The sequence below is a fragment of the Diabrotica virgifera genome, chromosome 2 (genome assembly GCF_917563875.1).
Source record: "Diabrotica virgifera virgifera chromosome 2, PGI_DIABVI_V3a".
Lineage (NCBI taxonomy): Eukaryota > Metazoa > Arthropoda > Insecta > Coleoptera > Chrysomelidae > Diabrotica > Diabrotica virgifera.
This window is the reverse complement of record NC_065444.1, coordinates 183,949,395-183,971,870: the sequence shown is the minus strand read 5'-3', so window position 1 is coordinate 183,971,870 and position 22,476 is coordinate 183,949,395. Positions and strand designations below refer to the sequence as shown.

At 32.4% G+C, this 22,476-nt stretch overlaps 1 protein-coding gene across 3 annotated transcripts in view; it reads left to right on the top strand.

The window, feature by feature from the left end:
- Positions 1 to 20,988, top strand: part of LOC114331857 (filaggrin-2-like) — a 49,221-nt gene extending 28,233 nt beyond the window's left edge. For all 3 annotated transcript variants that reach the window (XM_050642975.1, XM_050642974.1, XM_028281534.2), the window contains 4 exons: positions 1,497 to 1,901; positions 6,393 to 6,629; positions 13,520 to 13,873; positions 20,206 to 20,988. In XM_050642975.1, coding sequence (XP_050498932.1) covers positions 1,497 to 1,901; positions 6,393 to 6,629; positions 13,520 to 13,873; positions 20,206 to 20,747 — 1,538 coding nt within the window. In that variant the 3' untranslated portion in view covers positions 20,748 to 20,988. The remainder of the gene's footprint in view (positions 1 to 1,496; positions 1,902 to 6,392; positions 6,630 to 13,519; positions 13,874 to 20,205) is intronic.
- The last annotated feature ends 1,488 nt before the right edge of the window (positions 20,989 to 22,476 follow it).

Here is a 22,476-nt window from a genome sequence, read left to right as displayed (position 1 = left end):
ACTTCAGTTTTTAAAAAACTAATCACTCTAAGCCAGTCAAACTTCTAGAATCTATTAATAATGCATAAATAAAGAAGAATAAATAAGGTCAATGACTAAAAACACCGCTAACTTACATTATTATGCTTCCAATTGGATTTCTCCTTTTTTTTTTCAAAAAAATATATTGATTTTTTAACCGTAACTTTTTTATTTTTTATCTTAGAAAGTTGTTTAAAAAAGAATTTTGTAAGTTTTTACAAGATCTATAAGGTTATTAATATTAATTTTTTTTTAATTTTCAGTGACAAAAAGAGGTGGCATTGAAAGGGTTGGTAAAGTTGGTTTTTGCATGATATTACAAGTTTTAATTGTCAATAGCTCACTCAATGTTGCCACCATAAAAAAATGTTTTTCAAACCAAGTTCTTGGAAATTAAATAAGCTACAATTTCATATTTAAATATTTTTTCGTATCTCTGATGCTACTCTTTCTATTCTGAAGAAAAGGGCATTTTTTACCAAACTATAAAAACTCGTTATTCGCTTTAAACTCCATTTTTTAAAACTAATCATTCTAAGCCAATCAAACTTCTAGAATCTATTAATAATGTATAAATCAAGAAAACCCAATTAGGTCAATGACAAATTTTAATTAGGGTGGTGATTAGGGGGTTGTTTACGATCACTTTTTTACTGAAAAAAATAGGGACTGACATTATTTTCATTATGTCACTTAATTTTTTTTAACTAGAGATTTTTTTATTTTTGGGGATACATATTTTTAAATACTTGAAATTAGTTTCAACAAGTTATCCTTGAAAAACGCATAGTTTATCCTTCCTTTGACTTTGAAACTACAATATTTAGCATTTGACGAAGAAGAGCCAACATATAATAAAGTATAGCTCAATTACTATTGGTCTTAAAGAAAATAAAAAAAAAAACGGTTTTGTGTATTTTTTCAAAAGGTACAGTTTTTTAAGTAAAGTTGTTTTGATAAAACGAAAATTTTTGAGTTATCAGCAGAAAACTGATTAAAAACATTGATTTTTTTCGATATAAAACTAACACTTTCGATAGAGAATAAATCGAAAACTATTAATTTTATCCAAAAAATGTATAGAAGGTTCTTTGCTTATAATGAATGTTTTTACCAACTCTTGCGGTCAAAATATCATAAAAATTTCCACCCTCGAGACGGGGTGGCAACCACCCCCATGGTAAAAGCGCCTTTTGGCATGATATAGATTTTGATCCTTGGACTATCCACTACTCATTTTCAAATTTTAAAGCAAGTCGATCCATTCTGTAAAAATTGTGAGGTTTTGTCCTATTTTAAGCTTCATTACTTTGACTAACATGCAAGTTATATCTTAATTTGTCATTATATATTGTGACCTATTATAGAATGCAATATCACGCAACACGATAGACTAAGTTTCAAAGAGCAAACGATTTGCAAAGGAGTTATAACAGACCTTACAAAGTTCTCATATAAATACTTTCTTGTTATAGCTGGCCATCACCAAACTCATAGCTATCCTACAGGAAACCAACCACATGGTTCTTGGCCAAATTCCGGTCAGTATCCTCATCAACATGGAAGTTGGGGTACACAACACGGCAGTTATGGCAATCAACATGGAGGATGGGGTAATCAACAACACGGTGGTTGGGGAGGTCAGCAACAAAGCGGTTGGGGAGGACAACATGGCGGCTGGGGAGGACAGCACGGAGGTTACGGTGGTCAAAATTACGGAGGTTGGGGTAATGGTTATTCCAATCCCGGATATTCTGGTTATGGAGGAATGCAACGAGGTGGATTTATGGGTGGCGGCTATGGTGGAGGTATGGGAGGATATGGCATGGGAATGGGAATGGGCATGGGAATGGGTGGTATGGGTGGTTATGGAGGCTACGGTAAGTTATCACTGTATCACATAAAAAATTATAGATTTTGTTATAAACGTTATGTTATCACTATATGGAGTTATAACCAGTGCCGGATTTACCAATTTTCCGCCGTACGCTAGTTAAAATTGCCGCCCCTATTAGCCCATTTAGCGCCAATGGTGCGAAAACGCACCATTTTTGTTTGACAATTCGTTAATTTTTTTAAATCTTTGTATTTTTTAAGCAACCAGAAGATATAAGTGTAACTAAATTTAATTTTGTTTAATTTCCAAACTCATGTTTTTATCACAAAAATATTTTCTAAATGTCCGAGATTTTCAATCCTTCGACACAACTTTATGTTTACTGTAGTAATTTTATTGGCATAACACTTTTGTGGTAAAATAAATTAAAACAATATTGTTTTAACCTATCTGTACAGCAATTGTTATAAAAATACAAAAAAAAAATTCTGAGTCATCAAATCTCGTGTTTGAAAATAATGGTTCGATAACGAACCATTGGCGGAAGTCGACTTATAATCCTGACTGATCAGGAATTTTAAGGTGACGCACAGGCAGTAATTTGTTGGGATATTTCTTTATTATGTGTAAAAGCACGTATCCACCATGCTTGCGCTCCGAGCTCCTGCAACTGCTCCACATAGTGAATACGTTTGGCGCTCCCGGACTGTGCAATCGTGCGCACTCTGCCTCGGCGCTCCAATCTGTGACATGTAAGGGAGCGCATACCGTATCGATTGGAGCAGTTCCAGGGAGCGCAAGAGGTTTGTGAACATAGTCGATGGTTGTCGCTCCCGGACCGTGCAACAGTGTGCGCTACGCCTCGGCGGTCCAATAGGTGGCGGTTTATATGTAGAGGATCGCATGCCGTATCGATTGGGGCAGTTGCAGGAAGCGCGGAGCGCAAGAGGTTTGTAAACAGAGTGAATGGTTGGCGCTCCCGGACCGTGAAACAGTGCGCGCTCCGCATCGGTGTTCCAATTGGTGTCGGTTTATGTGTAGAGGAGCGCATACCGTATCGATTGGAGCAGTAGCAGGGAGTGCCAGAGGTTCGTGAACATAGTGGATGGTTGGCGCTCCCGGACCGTGCAATTACGAACGTAGTGGGTACTTACCTTTACAAAGACGAGTATTCTGGTATTCAGTTTTGTTATAATCTAGGGCTGGACTACATAAGGCAGGTTGTGTAGTGTTGTAGACAATATGTCGATTTGGCGAATTTATGCAACTGGCACAGTGCGAGATACAGGATTGAAAAGTGTAAACTGGAAAAAGTGTAATCTAAAATATTTTCTAAAAAAGATAGAGGGCCGTTCGACTTCGTTTTTGACAAAGAAGCTGAAGAAGGTGTAGGCAATGTTAGGGATGTAGGCAATCAAAAATGCCAGGTCCATTTACACTCTAAATGTTTTGAGACTTTTCACAAAAAATAAAATTCTGTAGTTGAATTTTTATATCTCAGTCCCGCCAAAGGTTCGAAAACGAACCATTTTGTTGTTGTTCCACCTGCCATTATCAAAATATAAAACAATTTTTTTACGAATGTTTAAGTTTTTTTACTGTGGTTAATAAAATATATTACATATTATCAGGGCCGCCTAGAGGGCGGTACAGCCGATACATTTTACCGGGGCCCAGCGATGTAAGGGGCCCGGCGATGTAAGGGGCCCGACATCGACCTGACCAAAGACGTAATTTTTCCCGTTTTATTTTGCTCTTCACTTTATATCCATAATGCGTTTAATTGATACCCGGCTATATTTAATATTATGACCTTTAGTCGATTTGGTTTAAAATTTTAACAGCAATAAATCACAGAGATCACATCAGTGAAGAATTGATAGATGAAATTTTTCATTTGAGAGCGATATAGGTACACGGATAATATTGGTGAATCTCAACTTTCTCCAATAGATTTGCTTAATAAAATTAAACATCTCAAATTTGAATCGTTTAAGAATATTTTGCACATTACCGGTGACAGTAGCAGAAGAAGCAGAAAGATCCTTTAGTTTTCTTTTTCGCATAAAAAATGCTATGAGGTAATGATAGCTACAATGAAACAGGATCGGTTAGCTGCCTATCAACTTTGTGAATTGAGAATGATTTAGCAAAATCATGCGATTTTTCGAAAATTAGAGACAGTTTTGCCGATCAGAAAACTCGAAAACACCTGTATTATAAATATTTTCACAATTATAAATAATATAATCAAAATTTAATAAAATTTAAATTTGAAATGTTTCTTACTATTTATTATTAATAATTTTATTTCTATAAAAATTGAACAATTTTTTTCGCTCTTCACTTTTTTATAAGGGCCCGCCAGTTCACTTTTTACCGGGGCCCGCTCATCCCTCTCGGCGGCCCTGCATATTATTGCAGTATTTCTTTGCTTGGCGGTTAATGGGTTAACTAGGTAAGTAGAAACAATACTCCCAAACTTGATTTTTATTCAAAAAATACATGTAGATCAGTATAATAATTACATTACTGTCGTCGAGATTTCATGGATACAAATGATTTGATAATCGTATCTAATCTAAGGTTATTGTCAAATCAGATTTTACTGTCAATATTGTCAAGGAATTGAGTCAGTCTTGCTCCATGGTTGATCTTAAGTACATTTTTAACCGTTTTAAGTGTTGAAAAGTAACGCTCCGCCAAGCAAAGCAAAGCTTTAGTAAAAGTGGTTTCCAAATTATGAGCCCGTATATATAATAGCATATTAATTTGATAGAGTATTTTTTTCAGAAATTACGTCTTCTCGAAAGAAATTTGTTTTTAAATCGAAAAGTAAAATTTACCAACGGCGAGTAGATGCTGAGAAAAATGTAGGTATAACCTATAGGTTCTGCACCGTTTCAAAAAATCTTAGGTACACCTTCTTGGGCACATTCAGCAGCACAAATGTCCACCAAATTCAATTAGTGGACGGCGCATGTTTAACTATGCATTTTATTTGATTTAGTATTGAAGATGTACGTCTTCGTTTCTTTTTATATTTTGCCGCTTGACGCCTTTGCGTATTTGACGTATGGGGAAATACGGTACTGGTTAAAACCATACCAAATGTAACAATAGCTATTTGTATAACAAGGGAGGAAAGTGCTACTTTTCCTCCCGAGAATGAAGTTTACTGCCCGACGCGTAGCGGAGGGCAGTAATCATTCAAGGGAGGAAAAGGCACTTTACTCCCATGTTATACATATGGTTTTTCCACCTTCCTCAAATAACAAGTATTTTTTTCATTTTTACTTAATTTATTTATGTAACTAACCAACAAAATTTATTAGAACTAAAAGTAACAAGTAGGTACAATATAACTGTCAACTGTCAAATATAAGTCAAATTATTAATGTAAACATTGTTAAATCAGAATAACAATTTACTGTTTTTTACCATTCTGCAAAATACAGAGTGTTTTTAAATAAACGTTAAAATATATAGATACTTACGTAATAGAAAATATATATTGTACAGGGCGTCAATAAGTTATATTTCATGAATTAAATACAATGACGTCACTTTTACTTTTCCTCCCTAGGGAGGAAAAATATTTTCCTCCCTAGGGAGGAAAAGTACAATTTTGCTCCCTACAATCAGGTCCGGAAAAGTATACTTTCGGTAGAGGTAGGTGGAAAACAATATTTGTTTTAGTCTTTAATAATAATCTACTAATATACACACTACTAGCCGACTCTAGTGGCAGCTTTATTCCAAAAATGTTAACTTATTTAAACAGTAATGTTAGTTAAGGTTATCCTTTGTTTATGTGGAAACTCAATGGATATATAAAACACATGTTTTTTGTCATGCAATTTAATTTGTTTTGATTTCTGAAGGGCCAGGTTGATTTTGATCGTTACTCGTAAACGAAATTACCAACCAACGAACTGGCCGAAACTAAACGAGAAACACTTTTTAAACATCTTCTTCTTCCTTCTCCTCTTAATAAACAATTCTGCTTGTTTACTTGCGGATTCTTCTACGTATTTATGATTTGTCTCTTGCTATTTTGATCACACGTCACACGTGTCTCTCCTATTCTGCTTATGTGGTTAATCCATTATTTTTTCTATTTAGTGCCTATTCGTTTATACACTGTACGTTACATTTTCTTCTGTCGTCACTGCTATTTCGATCTCGGCGTATTTCCTGTAATTTTTCTCATTATTCTCATCTCTGTCGTTTCCAGTAGTATTTGTGTTGTGGTTTTATCGGGTCTTGTTTCTGATGAATCTGTCTCGGTCTCTGGTTGTTTGATTACTTTTCTGATTTTTAAACATACCTACAATATTTTATTGACACGCTCGTCAAAAATTGGCACCTATTCCAGTGCTAAGAGCGTACTGATGTTTTTAATTCAGGTCTTAACCTCAACTCGAATCTGAATCACTAGCATAAAAAGTTAAGCGCTACCGATCCAAGTCATGCGCAATGAATGCGTTTATAGATTTTCTTCATAACATTGATATAACCAATAATTTTATAGGTATGCAAAGGAAATCCGGCTTCTTTAGTGGCGGTAGCACCTTTGGCAACATTTTAACTGGTATGGCCATTTACCACGTAACTTCTAGTTTGGTGAAAGGGATCTTTGGTGTGGGACAGAAAAGACCATACAATGTGTATAATTACTACAATCAACCACCAGAAGCTAGAGAGGAAATCAAGCTACCCTCTAATCTCTTAACTATGTGCGAAGGAAATTTAACAACAGTCTGTACAGGTAATGATATAAAGTGAAAAAATATGCTAATATAAATATTATTAGGGTTGATATTCACATTTATATAACTACTATCAACAGAAAAATAGAGATTAAAATTTCTCCCGTTAGTAAATATTGAATCTATCAGATTTCGACTTTACAAACATCACAGTAAACAAATAGATTCTAGGTCAATTGCTCGAACGCAATTGCTCGAAATCAATTGCTCGGAAACTAATTGCTCGACATGAGAATTGCTCGAAATACAAATTGCTCGAATAAAAAATATAGTTATATATTCATCCAAATATTTATTCACAATAATTCAAAATATATACCTAAATGTACAGGGTGTCCCAATAAGAATGGCTCTCGGCCATATCTCAGGAACCGTTTATAGTCCAGCTTTGAGAAAAAAATATTTATAACAAAAGTTGCCTCGGCAAAAGCCTAGAAATTATTTTCATAATTGTAGGTTCACCGCTAGAGGGCGTAATTGAATATCAAAAATTAAAAAATCAAAATGTTACAAAATTTACATAATGAAAGGGCACTGTAAATCCAATCATCGTATTCTTCATAAAATTCTGCGCATATTTGATTTCACAAGTTTAAAGTCTTGTTGAAATCAGCTCTTTTTCGTCAATGTAAGTGTCTTATTTTCGAAAAAGCCTAATAAGTAATATGCAAGCTAGGAGGCGTTATTTAATTATTTTCAGAAATCTAGTTTTCTTTGGAAAATATTAAATACAAGTATGCATTTTTAATCATGTATTACAAAATTAGAACAAATTAGCAACATAATACCGAAAAGCGCATGTCGATACCTTTTTTATATCTCGAGATATCTTAAGAAATGTGTAAATTCTAAACATAACTGTTACTGTCACCGGTAAACGAGATTAAGGAAAAGTAGTGTGCTATGAAAAAAACAAATAAACATTTTCCAGATGTAAACATATATAATTAATTAAAACAACAATAAGACAAACAACACTATAAAATATAACAAAGAAACAAAAGCAACTACTTGCTTAGTCTTAGTGACTGCCTAAATGTTCAAATTGTTGCCCATCATTTTCGATTCAAGCATTTACTCTTTCAAGAGTAGATTAAATAGCAGCAGATTTAACTGTTTTAAGGCTGTATGACACTATACATTTTCTTGTATCATTTCTAATATCGTTTCTGATATGTCAAAAAAATGCATAGTGTCATACACAGATACAAGAAACGATATCAGAAACGATACAAGAATTTGTGTCAGGCACAGATTCTTGTACAAGAACTGCGCCAATTTCTGCGCAAAGAGCAAAAACGTAAAACCTGCTGGTAAAACATCTAAAATGTCATAATTACTTACTCATAATGGCGGCTGAAATGAAAATGGGATCATGTATTGATGAATTTATTTGTGTTTTTGTAGGTATTATTTATAAATATTTTATTCATACTTAATATACCGTTTGGTATGGACTACTGTTCTACTAATAACCATATATTTAGCTCCTAGTAAAGTTCAAACTATAAATTTAGGTTTCATGGTGCATAATTTTTTAATAGACGAAAATACAATAGTTCCTAATGTGGATCAAACTGAAGATAATTCTAATGCAAATATTTTAGCACAAATATCAAAACAAAATAAAAACACAAATAATAAACCTCAAACAGTCAACGTAAAATTCTGGTTAACATTTATTAAAATGTTAATTAAAAGTTTATAAATTTTATAAAATTCTTAAAATCAGCTGTAGACGCAGTACTCTACCATATCAATGTAACGTGACGTGACACAGGGTGACAAACAGAATTTCGACCAATCACGTGCCGAATTTCATACAATTTTCGATACAAGAACTTGCATAGTGTCATACAGGGCACAAATGTACGTACAAGAAATGATACAAGTGTATACAAGAAACGATATCAGAAACGATATTAGAAATGATACAAGAAAATGCATAGTGTCATACAGCCTTTAGACTTTTATTTATGGGGACGGATTAAAGACCTTGTTTTTGCCGCTAGGCTCACTACTCGAGAAAATATGATCTAGAATCTAGAGAATACGAAACGCCATTCAAAGCATTGCGAAAGCAGAAATTGAGACTGCTGTTCAATCTACTCTTGAAAGAGTAAATGCTGAGCGGTAAATGAGTAAATGCATCATCGAAAATTATGAGCAACAATTTGAACATTTAGGTCGTCACTAAGTAAGTAGTTGCTTTTATTTCTTTGTTATATTTTATAGTGTTGTTTGTCTTATTGTTGTTTTAATTAATTATATACGTTTACATCTGGAAAATGTTTCTTTGTTTTTTCCATAGTACACTACTTTTCCTTAACTTCGTTTACCGATGACATTAACAGTTTTGTTTAAAATTTACACGTTTCTTATGATATCTCGAGATAGAAAATAGGTATCGACATGCGGTTTTCGGTATTATGTTGCTAATTTGGTCTAATTTTGTAATACAGATTACAGATTTTGTAATCTAGATTTCTGAAAATAATTAAAAACCGCCTCCTAGCATGCATTTTACTTATTACGCTATTTAGAAAATAAGACACTTACATTGACGAAAAAGAGCTGATTTCAACAAGACCAAGTATGCAAAATTCGATTTAGCAAAACCGGACTTACAGCCATTTTTCATAAGAAGGTTCCCACTCACCCCCGCCTCTTATTTGCAAAGGTAGACTTAAACTTGTGAAATCAAATTTGCGCAGAATTTTATGAAGAAAACGATGATTGGATTTTCAGTGCCCTTTCATTAGGTAAATTTTGTAAAATTTTGGTTTTTGAATTTTTGATATTCAATTACGCCCTCTAGCGGTGGTATGAAAATATTTTCCAGGCTTTTCTTGAGGCAACTTTTGTTATAAATATTTTTTCTCAAAGCTGTACTATAAACGGTTCCTGAGATATGGCCGAGAGCCATTCTTATTGTGACATCCGGTACATATGCGTAAATGTACAGAAAGATACTTTTAATATGACGAATTATGTAATATTCCAGGTAACATAAATATTATTTTTCTATAGATGCTATACAATATGCAACTTCTCTCACTACTTATATACATTCAAAATGAAACATTTCTCACGCAGTGAGAAATAATTTTTCTCACGGGTTCTCCGCCGGTTCGTCATACATATTATGATAGCAGTTTCCATGGTAACATGCATAATACAAACACAATTAATGTTGTCAAACAAAATGTGTGCAAGACTTACCAGGAATTACCTTTCAGAACTGTTTAAAAATAACTGTTAATTAGAATTTTAACTAAATAAAGTATATCAATTTTAAGAATGTTAAAGACCTACATGCATATATATTTTACTAGATGACCCGGTGAACTTCGTTGCACCTTAGATAGTGTGTCATAATTAGATAATGTGTCATAATTTTACTCAAAATCAACTGCTCGAAAATGAATTGCTCGACATAACAATTGATTGAAATACAAATTCCTCGAATTAAAAATAAAATTATATGTCTAAATATTTATTCACAATAATGCAAAATTTGTAGGTATATAAGAAAAGGTACATTTAATAGGACAATTATATGATATTTGGAAATTAGAAAAAAATTAGACGGAAAGGTACATTTAATAGGACAAATTATGTGAAATTCATATTTTGTTCAATTTGAGTTCAAAAGTTAAACTGTTGCACTTTTCTTTTATAAAATTTCCCGCTCGTTCTTCTTCTGTGCTCAGAATTTTTCTACTGCTTACGGTTCGCTATTTCGGAAACGGACGGCGCTAGAGACAAAAAAAATAGTACCATTATGTTCGAAATTCAGTAGGGAGTATGCGCTAACACAGACGGAACGGCGTACGTCGACTGAACCCCCGCTAAAATGTCGAAAGCAACGCATCCCTTACTATACTTTGATGCAGTGACACACACCAGGCGCTCTTAAAATTTTCGTTGCAGCGGCGTTACCGCGACCCATCCTAGAAACCATATCTCGCCCTAATGTCGCCAATCGGTTTTACGACTTCGACGGCATATCATAAATGCGTGTATCGTGGTATAACACAGACGTTTGAGCTGTTTTCTAGCGAATTTTGTTGTGAGTGTTGCCAAAGCTTGTTTAATGATGGAAATTACAGACTTGAACTATATTTTGCCTTGAATTTTTTACTCCCATATCAAATTATTTTTATATGGGACTCATTTTATTTTTAATTTTTTATCTTATAGCTTAAAGAGCAACTTAATTAGGTACAATATTTCTATCTGGAAAAAAGTAATCTACTAAAAATAATTTTTTTTTCAAATTTTACACAATACAGTTTATACTAATAACTTATATATAATTTTATTTGATGTCTAGGTATGTAAAATATTTCTCCAGTTCTCTAGTTCTCCACTATATCCTATTTTTCGCCTTTCCTTTCCAGTGTGTAATTTTCATCGATACTATTATATTCCTGAAACTTTTTTGCAGTCCTAGTCTACCTCGTCCCTAGTCCCAACTGGTCTTCTTAGCAGTACCATCTTTGGCATTCTTTCCTTATCCATCCCCTCAAAATGACCTGCCCATCTGATTCTTTATGACTTTGTTTATCTTGTTATACTTGGTTCCTTGTAATGTATCCTTAATTCTTGATTGCTGCTTCTATGCCAGCCGTCTTCCGTATCTGTATTATTTTCCCTGAAAATAGCTCTCAGCCCGTTCTCAACTCTTTATCATTTCTCCTTCTGTTTTATTTAGCACCCATGTGTCACATCCGGCAGGTGACTGTTGCTCTTATTACGGTTTTGTATATTCTGGTTTTCGTCTTTCTCGATAAGTACTGTGCCTTTAATTTGAATAATTTTTTTGTTAATAATAATTTGTGAAACATCACTATGTGTAGCCCAATAAATTGGGTATAATAGAGGGGCATCAATTTAACACCTGTATTTGCTCAGTGGCGTACCATTGAATGGACAGCCTCTTAGCGTTATAAATAGTTTTTCTTAGGTGATATGCTTTCCCTCATAATGGTGTTATTTCTTGAAAACGGCTCTTTTATACTTACTAATAACTCCTGAAAATATTTTTTAGACATTCTTGTAAAATTAAAAAACTTCTCTGGGCCTTTATTATATTAATTTCGTTATATAATGTGTAACAAAATTCCTTATAATTTCGTTCCTTTATGATGGGATGTATCCAATATCTGTGTTTCTTTTTTTCTTTAATATAAGATAAAATAAACTTGCATTTATTACAAAAGACAAATCGTCATAACTTTCAGATATCGTATCGTCACGTATCGTACAGCAGCCAACACGCGACTAAATTTGGCAACTACGAACCTCCACCAAAAGCATCCGCCAAAATTTCGATTATACCAGATTTGCACCTCCGCCAAAATTTGATTGTTATACCAGAGATCTGGTCCTTCGGCAAAATTTTAAAATATTTTTTGTACATTAAAAATAGTAATCGTAAAGTTAAAAACTTTATATTTTCACGGATTTTAGTACAATTTTCGCTCATTCGTTTCGTGTGCTTAGTGTTGTCTCTAGTGCTCTCGTGTTATCCTACGGCCTCGTTTTGCTATCTCGGAAACTAATTGAGCTAGAGAGACGATTTATACGCCGTTCTTTTCGCAATTAAGCAAGGAGTCCACCTGCCAAATTTCATGAAAATCGGTCAAGCGGTTTCGGAGGAGTACGGTAACAAAGCCTGCGAATTAGAATTTTATATATATAGATGTTAAACCACGAAATTTTTTTAAAAAAATAACGGCTAAAGATATAAAAGCCCCCTTATGACGTACGGACATGAAATATAGATAACAACCTACTCCATGTTCAGTCGAGTCCACCTGCCAAATTTCATGAAAATCGGTCAAGCGGTTTCGGAGGAGTACGGTAGCAAAGCCTGCGAATTAGAATTTTATATATATAGATGTCAATTTATGCATATAATATACTTAAAAGCACCTAAATTATTTAATTTTGAAGTTTGAACTCTTGGCAAAACCGCATCCATAGGAAAAGTACAGTGTACAACACATGAGAAAATGACATATTTCTCCCTCGCCTCGTGTCTCGGCTCGTGCCAACAAACTTCTTCGCTCGTGAGAAATATGTTTTTTTTTTCTCACTTGTTGTACAATATACTATTTTTGTTGTTCATAATAATTATTCATTAAACGCAATAACCTATCAGCGCTTATTTGCATTTTGGCATCCGCGATGCCAATCTTCGATAAAATTAAGGTAATGATTTTAATCCTTCCCTAATACCTGGAATTATCATAATTCCTAATTATCATAATGAGACTAAATCAAAACCGTTATTTTCCTTTTTATTTCCAAAGTTCAAAGTTATTTTAGATTTGTAATAACTATTATTTCAGCATAAATATTAATATACGATTATATACGTGGAATATCCCATAATTTGTCCATATCTTTCTTATGTCTATATTTTGTATTATGTATAAATATTTAGATACTTATATAATTTTCTTTTTTATTCGAGCAATTTGTATTTCGAACAATTTTCATGTCAAGCAATTAGTTTTCGAGCAATTGATTTCGAGTAATTGATTTCAAGCAATTGCGTTCGAGCAATTCACACCGGTTACCAAACAAATATGCTGTATAATAAGCAGCATTTAAATCTTTTCAGCATTCTGGTAGATTTTCGAAGAATTTTCCTATTTTTCTGTTGTTATTTGTAATATGATGTGCCTCCCTTTTTCTTTCCGTATGTTCTTTATTAATTTCCGGCCTTCAGTGCTTCTTCTACCACCTATCTATGCATTTATATTGTTGCAATTATTTTCTCAAGTTTTGTTCTTTTTCTAAGTTATTTTAATTTAGTTTTCTTTAGTTTAGTTCTTTTTCTTAGTTTAGTTATATACTAATTATGTTTATTGTTTAGGAGCAACTGCTATCTGTACTACAAACAATACAGTTTTGTGTGTTGTCACCATGTCGCAAGCTGCCCCTTGTGCTGATGAAAAAGCAATGTGTATCAATACTACTATACCTTGCGCAGACAAATCTGATCCACTTTGTCAAAATACTACGCAACAACAAACAGAAACAACAGTTAATTTGCCGTGTTATACAAATCTCAGTGTTGATATTAATCTATTAAATGAACCTGGAGCTGCAAAGACAGGTGATGATTATCAGTACTGTGTAACTACTATGGCTGTAGCGGGACCAGAATACAGCAAGTGTTCAGATGAGAGCATTTTGGAGAAATTTAATTATAGGAATATTTTGGCAGGTTAGTATCTTCTCATTTATTATAAATTTTGTATAAAAAGATTATACATATTATTTTCGTACAAGATGTAGGTACAGTTAATATTTATATTAAATTATTTATGTACAATATCGAATAATTACATAATAATATGATAGCATCTAATATAATTGTTATGCACAAATATTCTAGAGAAAAAAATAAAAAAAAATTCAAACTCGAAGGATTATTCGAAAAAAAAAAATGTTAGACAGATTAAATATTCAAAAAGCTCACATATTCATTAAAAAATAAAAAATATCTAACACATTCGTTAAAGAAAAGCATGGGGCGCGTCTTCATCGAATAAACGGTTTTCGTCCTACGCTTTTCTTTAATGAATGTGTTAGTTATTTTTAACGAATATGTGAGATTTTTGTATATTTAATCTGTCAGTTTTTTTTTTTCGAATAATCCTTCAAGTTTGAATTTTTTTATTTTTTGCTTTTTAGTTGAATTTTTTGTAATATTTTTAATTTTAGTCAATCGTAATTAAAAAAAAGAGTTTCTTAAATTTTTTTTTCATATTTTTTTATTTTTTACTTATTATTATTCTATAAGTCTTACACTTTTCAAACATTAAAATATATAATAATATAAAATAAAAATGTATACCATTTTTATTCATATTTATTAAAATATATCGTCACGTTTATTAAAATATATGTATAAAACATATGATGTACAAACATGAAAGTAGTCGGAATCGGCAAAAAATTTGAAAGTATATTGTTTATTTATGAAGCATAACGTAAACAATTAACGTAAAAAGTGAAACTATGTGTAATTCATATAATCAGCTACAATCTGTAAAAGTTTCAAGTTTCTTCGTTGTAAAAAACAAGAGAATTTAAGCATTTTTCATTAAAATCGTTTTTTTTATTTAAACAATTAACAAACAAAAAATTTTTTTATTGACTATTCGTGTATTATTCCCGCGAAGGCATATGTCTGCAAATTTTCATTCACTTGCATTGTAGTCCAGGGCGCATCTGTTTTGAGATGGACGTTGAGAGGTGACTCAAATTTTTTTGCAGAAATTGCTTGAAAATAACTCAAATAATAATATTTGAGTTATCCTCCCACTCAAAATGGTCCGGAACATTGTTTAAATAATCAAAATGTCAAAATTTGAAGGAAAAATTCGATTTTTTTATTGGCTTTTTGATTATAACTTTAAAACTATTCATTTCTGATAAAAGTTGTACTGATATAAAAGTTGCGTAATTAAATTTCCTACAATATAGAATTGGTTAAACATTTAAAAAATAGTTACCCTTGTTGGAAAATAGCAACAATTGCGAAAAAAACATACAAAAACAAGTATTCGCATTTTACCCAGAAAATTTTTATAGTTAAACAACACTGTAAATTTCATTAAGATCGCTTTAATAGATTTTGCAATCCAGCTTTCGCAAAAAAAAAGTTATTTTTTTAAAATGTTGCAGGACTGAAAATAAAGCAGATAGCAAGTTGAATTTTTTTTTGCTTATAGAAGTGTACTGTACCTTTCATTTGAAATTTACAAAATTAAAATCGATTAATTACCACGCCAGGAAATTTTTTTAAATAAACATTCATTTTTGGTGCTACGCGCAGGACAGCGGTGTTCGATTCACACCAGTTGATTTCCACAAAAATTTCTTCCAATCTTTATCTAATATATTATTTTCTTGCTCTATATTTTGTTGTATTTTAATATTTTAATTCCACAAAAATCAAACTAATTTTATTATTGCTTGTGAAATATAGTTTAAACAATTGAACATGTTTAAAAATAATAAACTTTTATTCTCTAAGTTAAAATATATGAACAAAGAAAGTTTTTGCTAAAAAAAGTGATATTTCAAAGGATAGAGTATGTGTTTTTATTTTGCAATAAACAAATTGATTTATTTATATCAAAATGTAATAAAAATTAAAATGTATCAATCATTATCAAAGGTCTTTGGAATGCCCAATCAGAGCAAACTATCCGCTGTCCTGCGCGTAGCACCAATAATTAATATTTATTTAAAAAGATTCCTGACGCCGTGGTAGTTAATCGCTTTTAATTTTGCAAATTGCAAATGAAAGGTACAGTACATTTCTATACGCAAAAAAAATTCAACTTGCTATCTGCTTTATTTTCAGTCCTGTAACATTTTGAAAAAATAATTCTTTTTTGCGAAAGCTGGATTGCAGAATTTATTTTGCAAAATCTATTAAACCGATCTTAATGAAATTTACAGTATTGTTTTACTGTATCATAAAGTTTTTCTGGGTGAAATATGAAGGTCCTAAGTGTAGCATAAATGGTTGAAAAACGTAAAATGCGAATACTTGTTTTTGTATGGTTTTTTCGCAATTATTGCAATTTTGCAACAAGGGTGACTATTTTTTAAATTTTTAACCAATTCCATATTGTAGGACATTTAATTACGAAACTTTTATGTCAGTACAACTTTTCTCGGAAATGAATACTTTTAAAGTTATAATCAAAAACGAAGAAAAAAATCGAATTTTTCCTTCATTTTTTGACATTCTGATTATTTAAACAATGTTCCGGACCTTTTTGAGAGGGAGGAGAACTCAAATATTATTATCGGAGTTATTTTTAAGCAATTTCTGCAAAAAAATTTGAGTCACCTCTCAACGTCCAAATGTACTAATATTTTTACAGATGCGCCCTGGTCTATTGAAGAAAAGGCAGTCAAATGAACGTCTAAAGATTTGACCCAAAACATTGAACTAAAGAAAAACTATAATGAAATTTATAAAAAAATATCTTGGTACTGGGGGTTGTTACCCCCGATGATGTGGTTGATTTGTTAAACACTATTTACCAGAATATATTTATTTAGAACACTAAATACGACAGTAACTAGTTGGTGGACAACATATCTGATCTAACCACGTCGCTGTCTGAATAATGAATAATCTCTTCTTTAGTTTCTCCGTATCTATAAATAAATCGTAATTGTTTTGTTATGATTGACTCCACCTGAATGTGACCGTGAAAATACTAATAGTAACATAATTGCTGACTCCGTTGTTTTCAAAACGAGTGGCCTACATTGCAGAAGCAATGTCACCCATTTACGTAATGTAAACACTACATGTAAATAATATTTGTTTGAGACTTTAAAAATTAAATCGATATGGATTACTCTTATTTTTTGGATGCTAATATAAATCCTGTACATTCCTATCCCTTACAAGAAAAATTTTCTGAGAGATGTACATTATTTTCTCTGCCCTTCCGACAAAGAAGAAAATTTTTCTAGACAACGTCACCAACTGATTACTGTGTTTCAAACAATACAAAATTAAATATCTATTCCGTATAACTAATAACTAAAAGCAAAGAAAAATAAATATTCGATATCAACATTGTTCCCGTTTTCACCTGTCACTCACTGTGTCCTTGGACTGTAAGCATAAATATAGTCTGTTCTTATGTATTTCCTTGATCTTATTATTTTCCATTTTAATTTTACAATTAACGTTATTTACCTCTGTTATTGTGAAGGGGCCTACATACAGACTATCAAACTTACCATTATCTTCTCTTTTTACCAGGACTAGGTCTCCTATTTTAAAGTGTTGTGGCGTCGCTTTGAGCTTACTCTTTTCTTGCAGCTCTTGTTTGTGCTTTAGTAAGCAGGTTCTAGCTCTCTCGTGTGCGCATTGTAGCTTGTATCGTAACTCATTGCAGTAGGCATCTATATTGTAACATGGTTGAACCTCTCGTGTAAGGTCTTCTGGTAAGTTAACTTTCCTGCCAAACAGCAATTCAAACGGCGTGTAACCATGATACGCGTTAGGGGTTGTATTGTAACAGTATGTGAACATTCAGCAACACACATCAAAATTTTCTCTGTCTTCATCTATGAATGCTCCTACGTACTCGTTTAATGTTCTGTGCAGTTTCTCACAACTTCCAATGGACTGTGGATGGTATGCCGTTGAAAAGTTGTGCTCTATCTTTAACAGCTTTGTTAGTTCATTCATTACTTCGTTTTTGTACTCTGTGCCTTGGTCTGTTCTTATTTGTTTCATGAGTTCGTATGTTGGTATAAAATGATCAAAAATTCCTCGGGCTATTGTCTCGGCTTCTTTATTGCACACTGGTATACTTACTGCGTATTTTGTCAGTTCACACAACATTGTGATACAGTATCTATTGCCTTCATTACTTTTAGTGAATGGACCTATCGTATCTATGTACACTATGTCCCATGGTTTTGTAGTGTCCGATTGTAAGTGTCCGATATCACGAATTCTTCGACATGTGTTCTTTTCGGTTTGTTAATTTGACATTTATGACATTGTTTAACGTATTTCCTTACGACTTTTTCCAAATTGTTTCATCTGAATCTTGCTTTTAGATTCTTTATTAGTCTATTATTCCCTACGTGTCCGCCAAACATCGGGTGATTATGATATGCCTCTATTAATCTACGTTTTTCTTTGCCATCTTCTATTGTTTCTGGTACTTCACATATGTATATTTCTACATTTTTCAATATTTTGTTTCCTTCCTTTATAAATTCATCAATTGTGCACAATATAAAAATAATATCATTTACGTATATCTTTACTTTACGTACTGCATTCTCTACCGCCAGCCTATCCAGCTGTGCCAACATTTGATTTAAATCGAAGTGATTGAATCCTGTGGCCATGCTCTTGCTGCACTTAATTTTGTTTTTGGCCCTGATGCTCAGTCTCGGTGAGATCAGTTCTGCTCCAAAGGGCAAAATTGGTAGTCTATGCGCCTCTAAATTATTTAGTACCTTTCTTACTGTTTGTTTGGGGGCTTCTGCCTGTAATGTAAATTTAGTTTCTGCTTCCGTTTGCTTTGCTTCTTTTTCCTTTTCTCTTGATTGAGCTCGTGTTATAGCTAGTATATAAGTTCTTTAGTTGATGCAATGTTATTCTTGAAAGACTGTCTGCGTAGTTATTTTTCCCTGTTATATACTCTATTTCGAAATCGTATTCCTCTAAATCTAATCTGATCCTTGTAAGTTTTGAGGTTTATTCCTTCATTGAAAATAAATGTGTTAATGGTTTATGATCCGTTTTTACCAAAAATGTTGGTGCTCCATATAAATAACATTTAAAATGATTAATTCCCCAATGAATCGCTAGTAATTCCTTAATGATTATAGGTTTATTACATTCTCCTTTACTAAAACTTCTTGATGCGTATGCTATCGGTAGATCTATTCCGTTATAATCTTGACTTAAAATTGCTGAACAACTCTCGTTGGATGCGTCCGTCGTTAGGAATAATTGTTTATTGAAATCTGGATATTTTAAGATTGGTGGTTTCATCAAAGGTAATTTGAGCTTATTGAATGCTTCTTCACATTCCTTTGACCAAAAAAATTCTACTCCTTTTCTCGATAATCTGTTTAGTGGTCTGCATATTTCAGCAAAATTTTGAATAAAACGTCTATACCAATTACAAAATGCTACGAATCTTTTTGTCTCTTCTGCTGTCTTAGGCGTCGGGTATTGTTCAATCGTTGCATATTTTGCTTTATCTGGTGATACTCCTTCCTGAGAAAGATCATGTCCTAAATATGACTTCTCTTCTAAAAAATTGATATTTTCCTGGGTTAAGTTTCAAATTGAGGTTTCGACATGTCTCAAATGTCCTTTTTAGGTTGTCTAAGTGATGTTTTTCTGATATTCCTATTACTACTATATCGTCCATGTAAAGAAATGCTTTGTCCGGTGTTAAACCTGAAAACGCTATTGACATCATCCTTGAAAAGCTATTCTGGTTGATTTGTTAAAACACTATTTACCAGCATATATTTATTTAGAACACTAAATACGACAGTAACTAGTTGGCGGACAACGTATCTGATCTAACCACGTCGCTGTCTGAATAATGAATAATCTCTTCTTTACTTTCTCCGTATCTATAAATAAATCGTAATTGTTTTGTTATGATCGACTCCACCTGAATGTGACCGTGAAAATACTAATAGTAACATAATTGCTGACTCCGTTGTTTTTAAAACGAGTGGACTACATTGCAGAAACAATGTCACCCATTTACGTAATGTAAACAGTACATGTAAATAATATTTGAGACTTTAAAAATTAAATCGATATGGATTACTCTTATTTTTTGGATGCTAATATAAATCCTGTACAGTATCAGTAATGCTTAACTTTCGTCTATTGAAGTGATTTTTGTTATTAGTTTTTATTCGCTATTCTTAAAAAAAAGAGAAATAAAAATTCAAATACTTTTAAATTTCCTAGAAACCAAAGAAATTTACCTGAACGTTTATAACATTATATTTTGTTTACAGGAAACTATATCTGGAACCTTACAGTTATACCCATGATGCGTAAATATCAATCATACAATTACGACAATCCAACCCAAACTCCATCTGGTGAATTGAATCTACCATTAACAGCCCTGATACCGTGTATTGATAATGCGACAGTAGTATGTGCTCCAGAGCTAGTCACTATCTGTACCGGCTTCGGTGAAGTCATGTGTATAAAACCTCTAACAGCTACAACTTATTGCGAGCAGTACAATACTACATGCCAGACGAGCCAAATAGAGTGTCAGGAAAACATCGAACAAGACATTTTGTGCCAAAACAAAACAGAAGAAGAACTAGTTATCAAAGAAGAGAAAAAGTTTGTCAACGTAGAGATGCCTTGCTTTGCCAATGTAACTCTAAACACCAATTTGCCTAATTTTGATATTACAACGTTCAATGGTACCATTCCAGCAAGCGCTCCAAGTAGTTTTATGTACCATTACCACTTTTGTCTAATAACTCTAAGTATACCAGGTCCTGAAACTGATATGTGTTTGATAGGTGATGGAAATTAATCAAAATCTTAAACACACTCTCTATTACATGTATTTTTATTTTAGATTTAGAATACTGATTAATACTTAGTTTTAGTGTCTAATAAATGAAACCAAGTTAGAATGTATTTTAAATTAAGTTATGCCTTTTAAATTCAACACAGATTTTGAGAGAATTTATTAGTTTTTACCAAAATAATATAGTAGGAATACTTTTATATACCACCTGTGTCAATAAGTAATAAAGAATTGTTCTAAAGTATTTGTAATTAGTTTATGTAATATTATCTCAGCAGCCGAAAACAAAAATGAATCGTAAGATAATAAGCAAAAGAACAAACAGGATTTCGTGCGGGTCTATCCACTATTGACCATATTTTCTCCTAACTCAGAAAATAGAAAAAAAAAAAAGATGGCACAGAATCAAGAAATTCATATGTTGTTCGTTGACCTATGGAAAGCTTACGATAGCGTTTCACTGAAGAAGCATTGTCAATAAATGGAAAGCACGAATATTAATATATAATTAACAAAAGCCGTCAAAATACTGTACGAGCCGTCAAAATACTGTACGATCAACCGATAACAAAAATAAAAACAAGGACATAAATAAAAACAGGATTTGTAATATCAAATGGATTGAAGCAATAATGTTGCCTGTACCCCACTTTATTTAAAATATACCTCGAAAGTGCTTTAACAGATGGAAACAAAAATGTAAAACAATGAGGATACCACTCATTAATACTATGGTATAATATACTATATACGCTCAACTTTGTGAATGATCACATTTTTTGCTAACAGAAATATACTAAGCATTTAAAAATTTGACATTTTTGATGTCTCGTATTTCCTAAACCTGTTATAGCTTTATTAGTCCGATTTTAGTGATTTTTTTAATATGTTATAGTTTTATTCTTCAAGAATATCGATGTAATAATATTCTTACTAAACAGATAAGTGTCATTATATACCGGGTGTAACAATGATAGTGTGTTTTTTCCTCAAAGTTTGGAACACCATGTGGAATATTCTATCGTATACAAAATATTGAAATTAAAACTAAACTGTAGCCTTGGGCTTTCTTAATATTTTGCTTTTTGATTCATTCGCTTATGTTGGATAATAAAAAAGTTAGGTATTTTAACAACTAGCAGCGTTCTTCATCAATACAGGGTGTTTCTAAATAAGTGCAACAAACTTTAAGGGGTAATTCTGCATGAAGAAATAATGACCGTTTGTTTTATAAACATATGTCCGCAAATGCTTCGTTTCCGTGAAACGGAAATTTGAATTTTTTCTTACAAACTGACGATTTATTTATCTAAAACCGGTTGAGATATGCAAATGAAATTTAGTAGGTTTTAAGAGGTAGTTATTGCGCATTTTTAACATACAATTAAGAATTTTATATTCACAATTGGCATACATACGGGTCATATTACCCGTATGCACGCCAATGGTGCATATAAAATTCTCAATTGTATGCCAAAAAATGCGGAATAACTACCTCTTAAAACTTACTAAATTTCATTTGCATATCTCAACCGGTTTTCGAGCAATAAATAAATCGTCAGTTTGTACGAAAAAATTCAACATCCCGTATCTCGGAAACGAAGCATTTGCAGACATATGTTTATAAATCAAACGGTCATTATTTTTTCATGCACAATTACCCCTTAAAGTTTGTCGCACTTATTTAGAAACACCATGTATTGATGAAGAACGTTGCTAGTTGTTAAAGTAC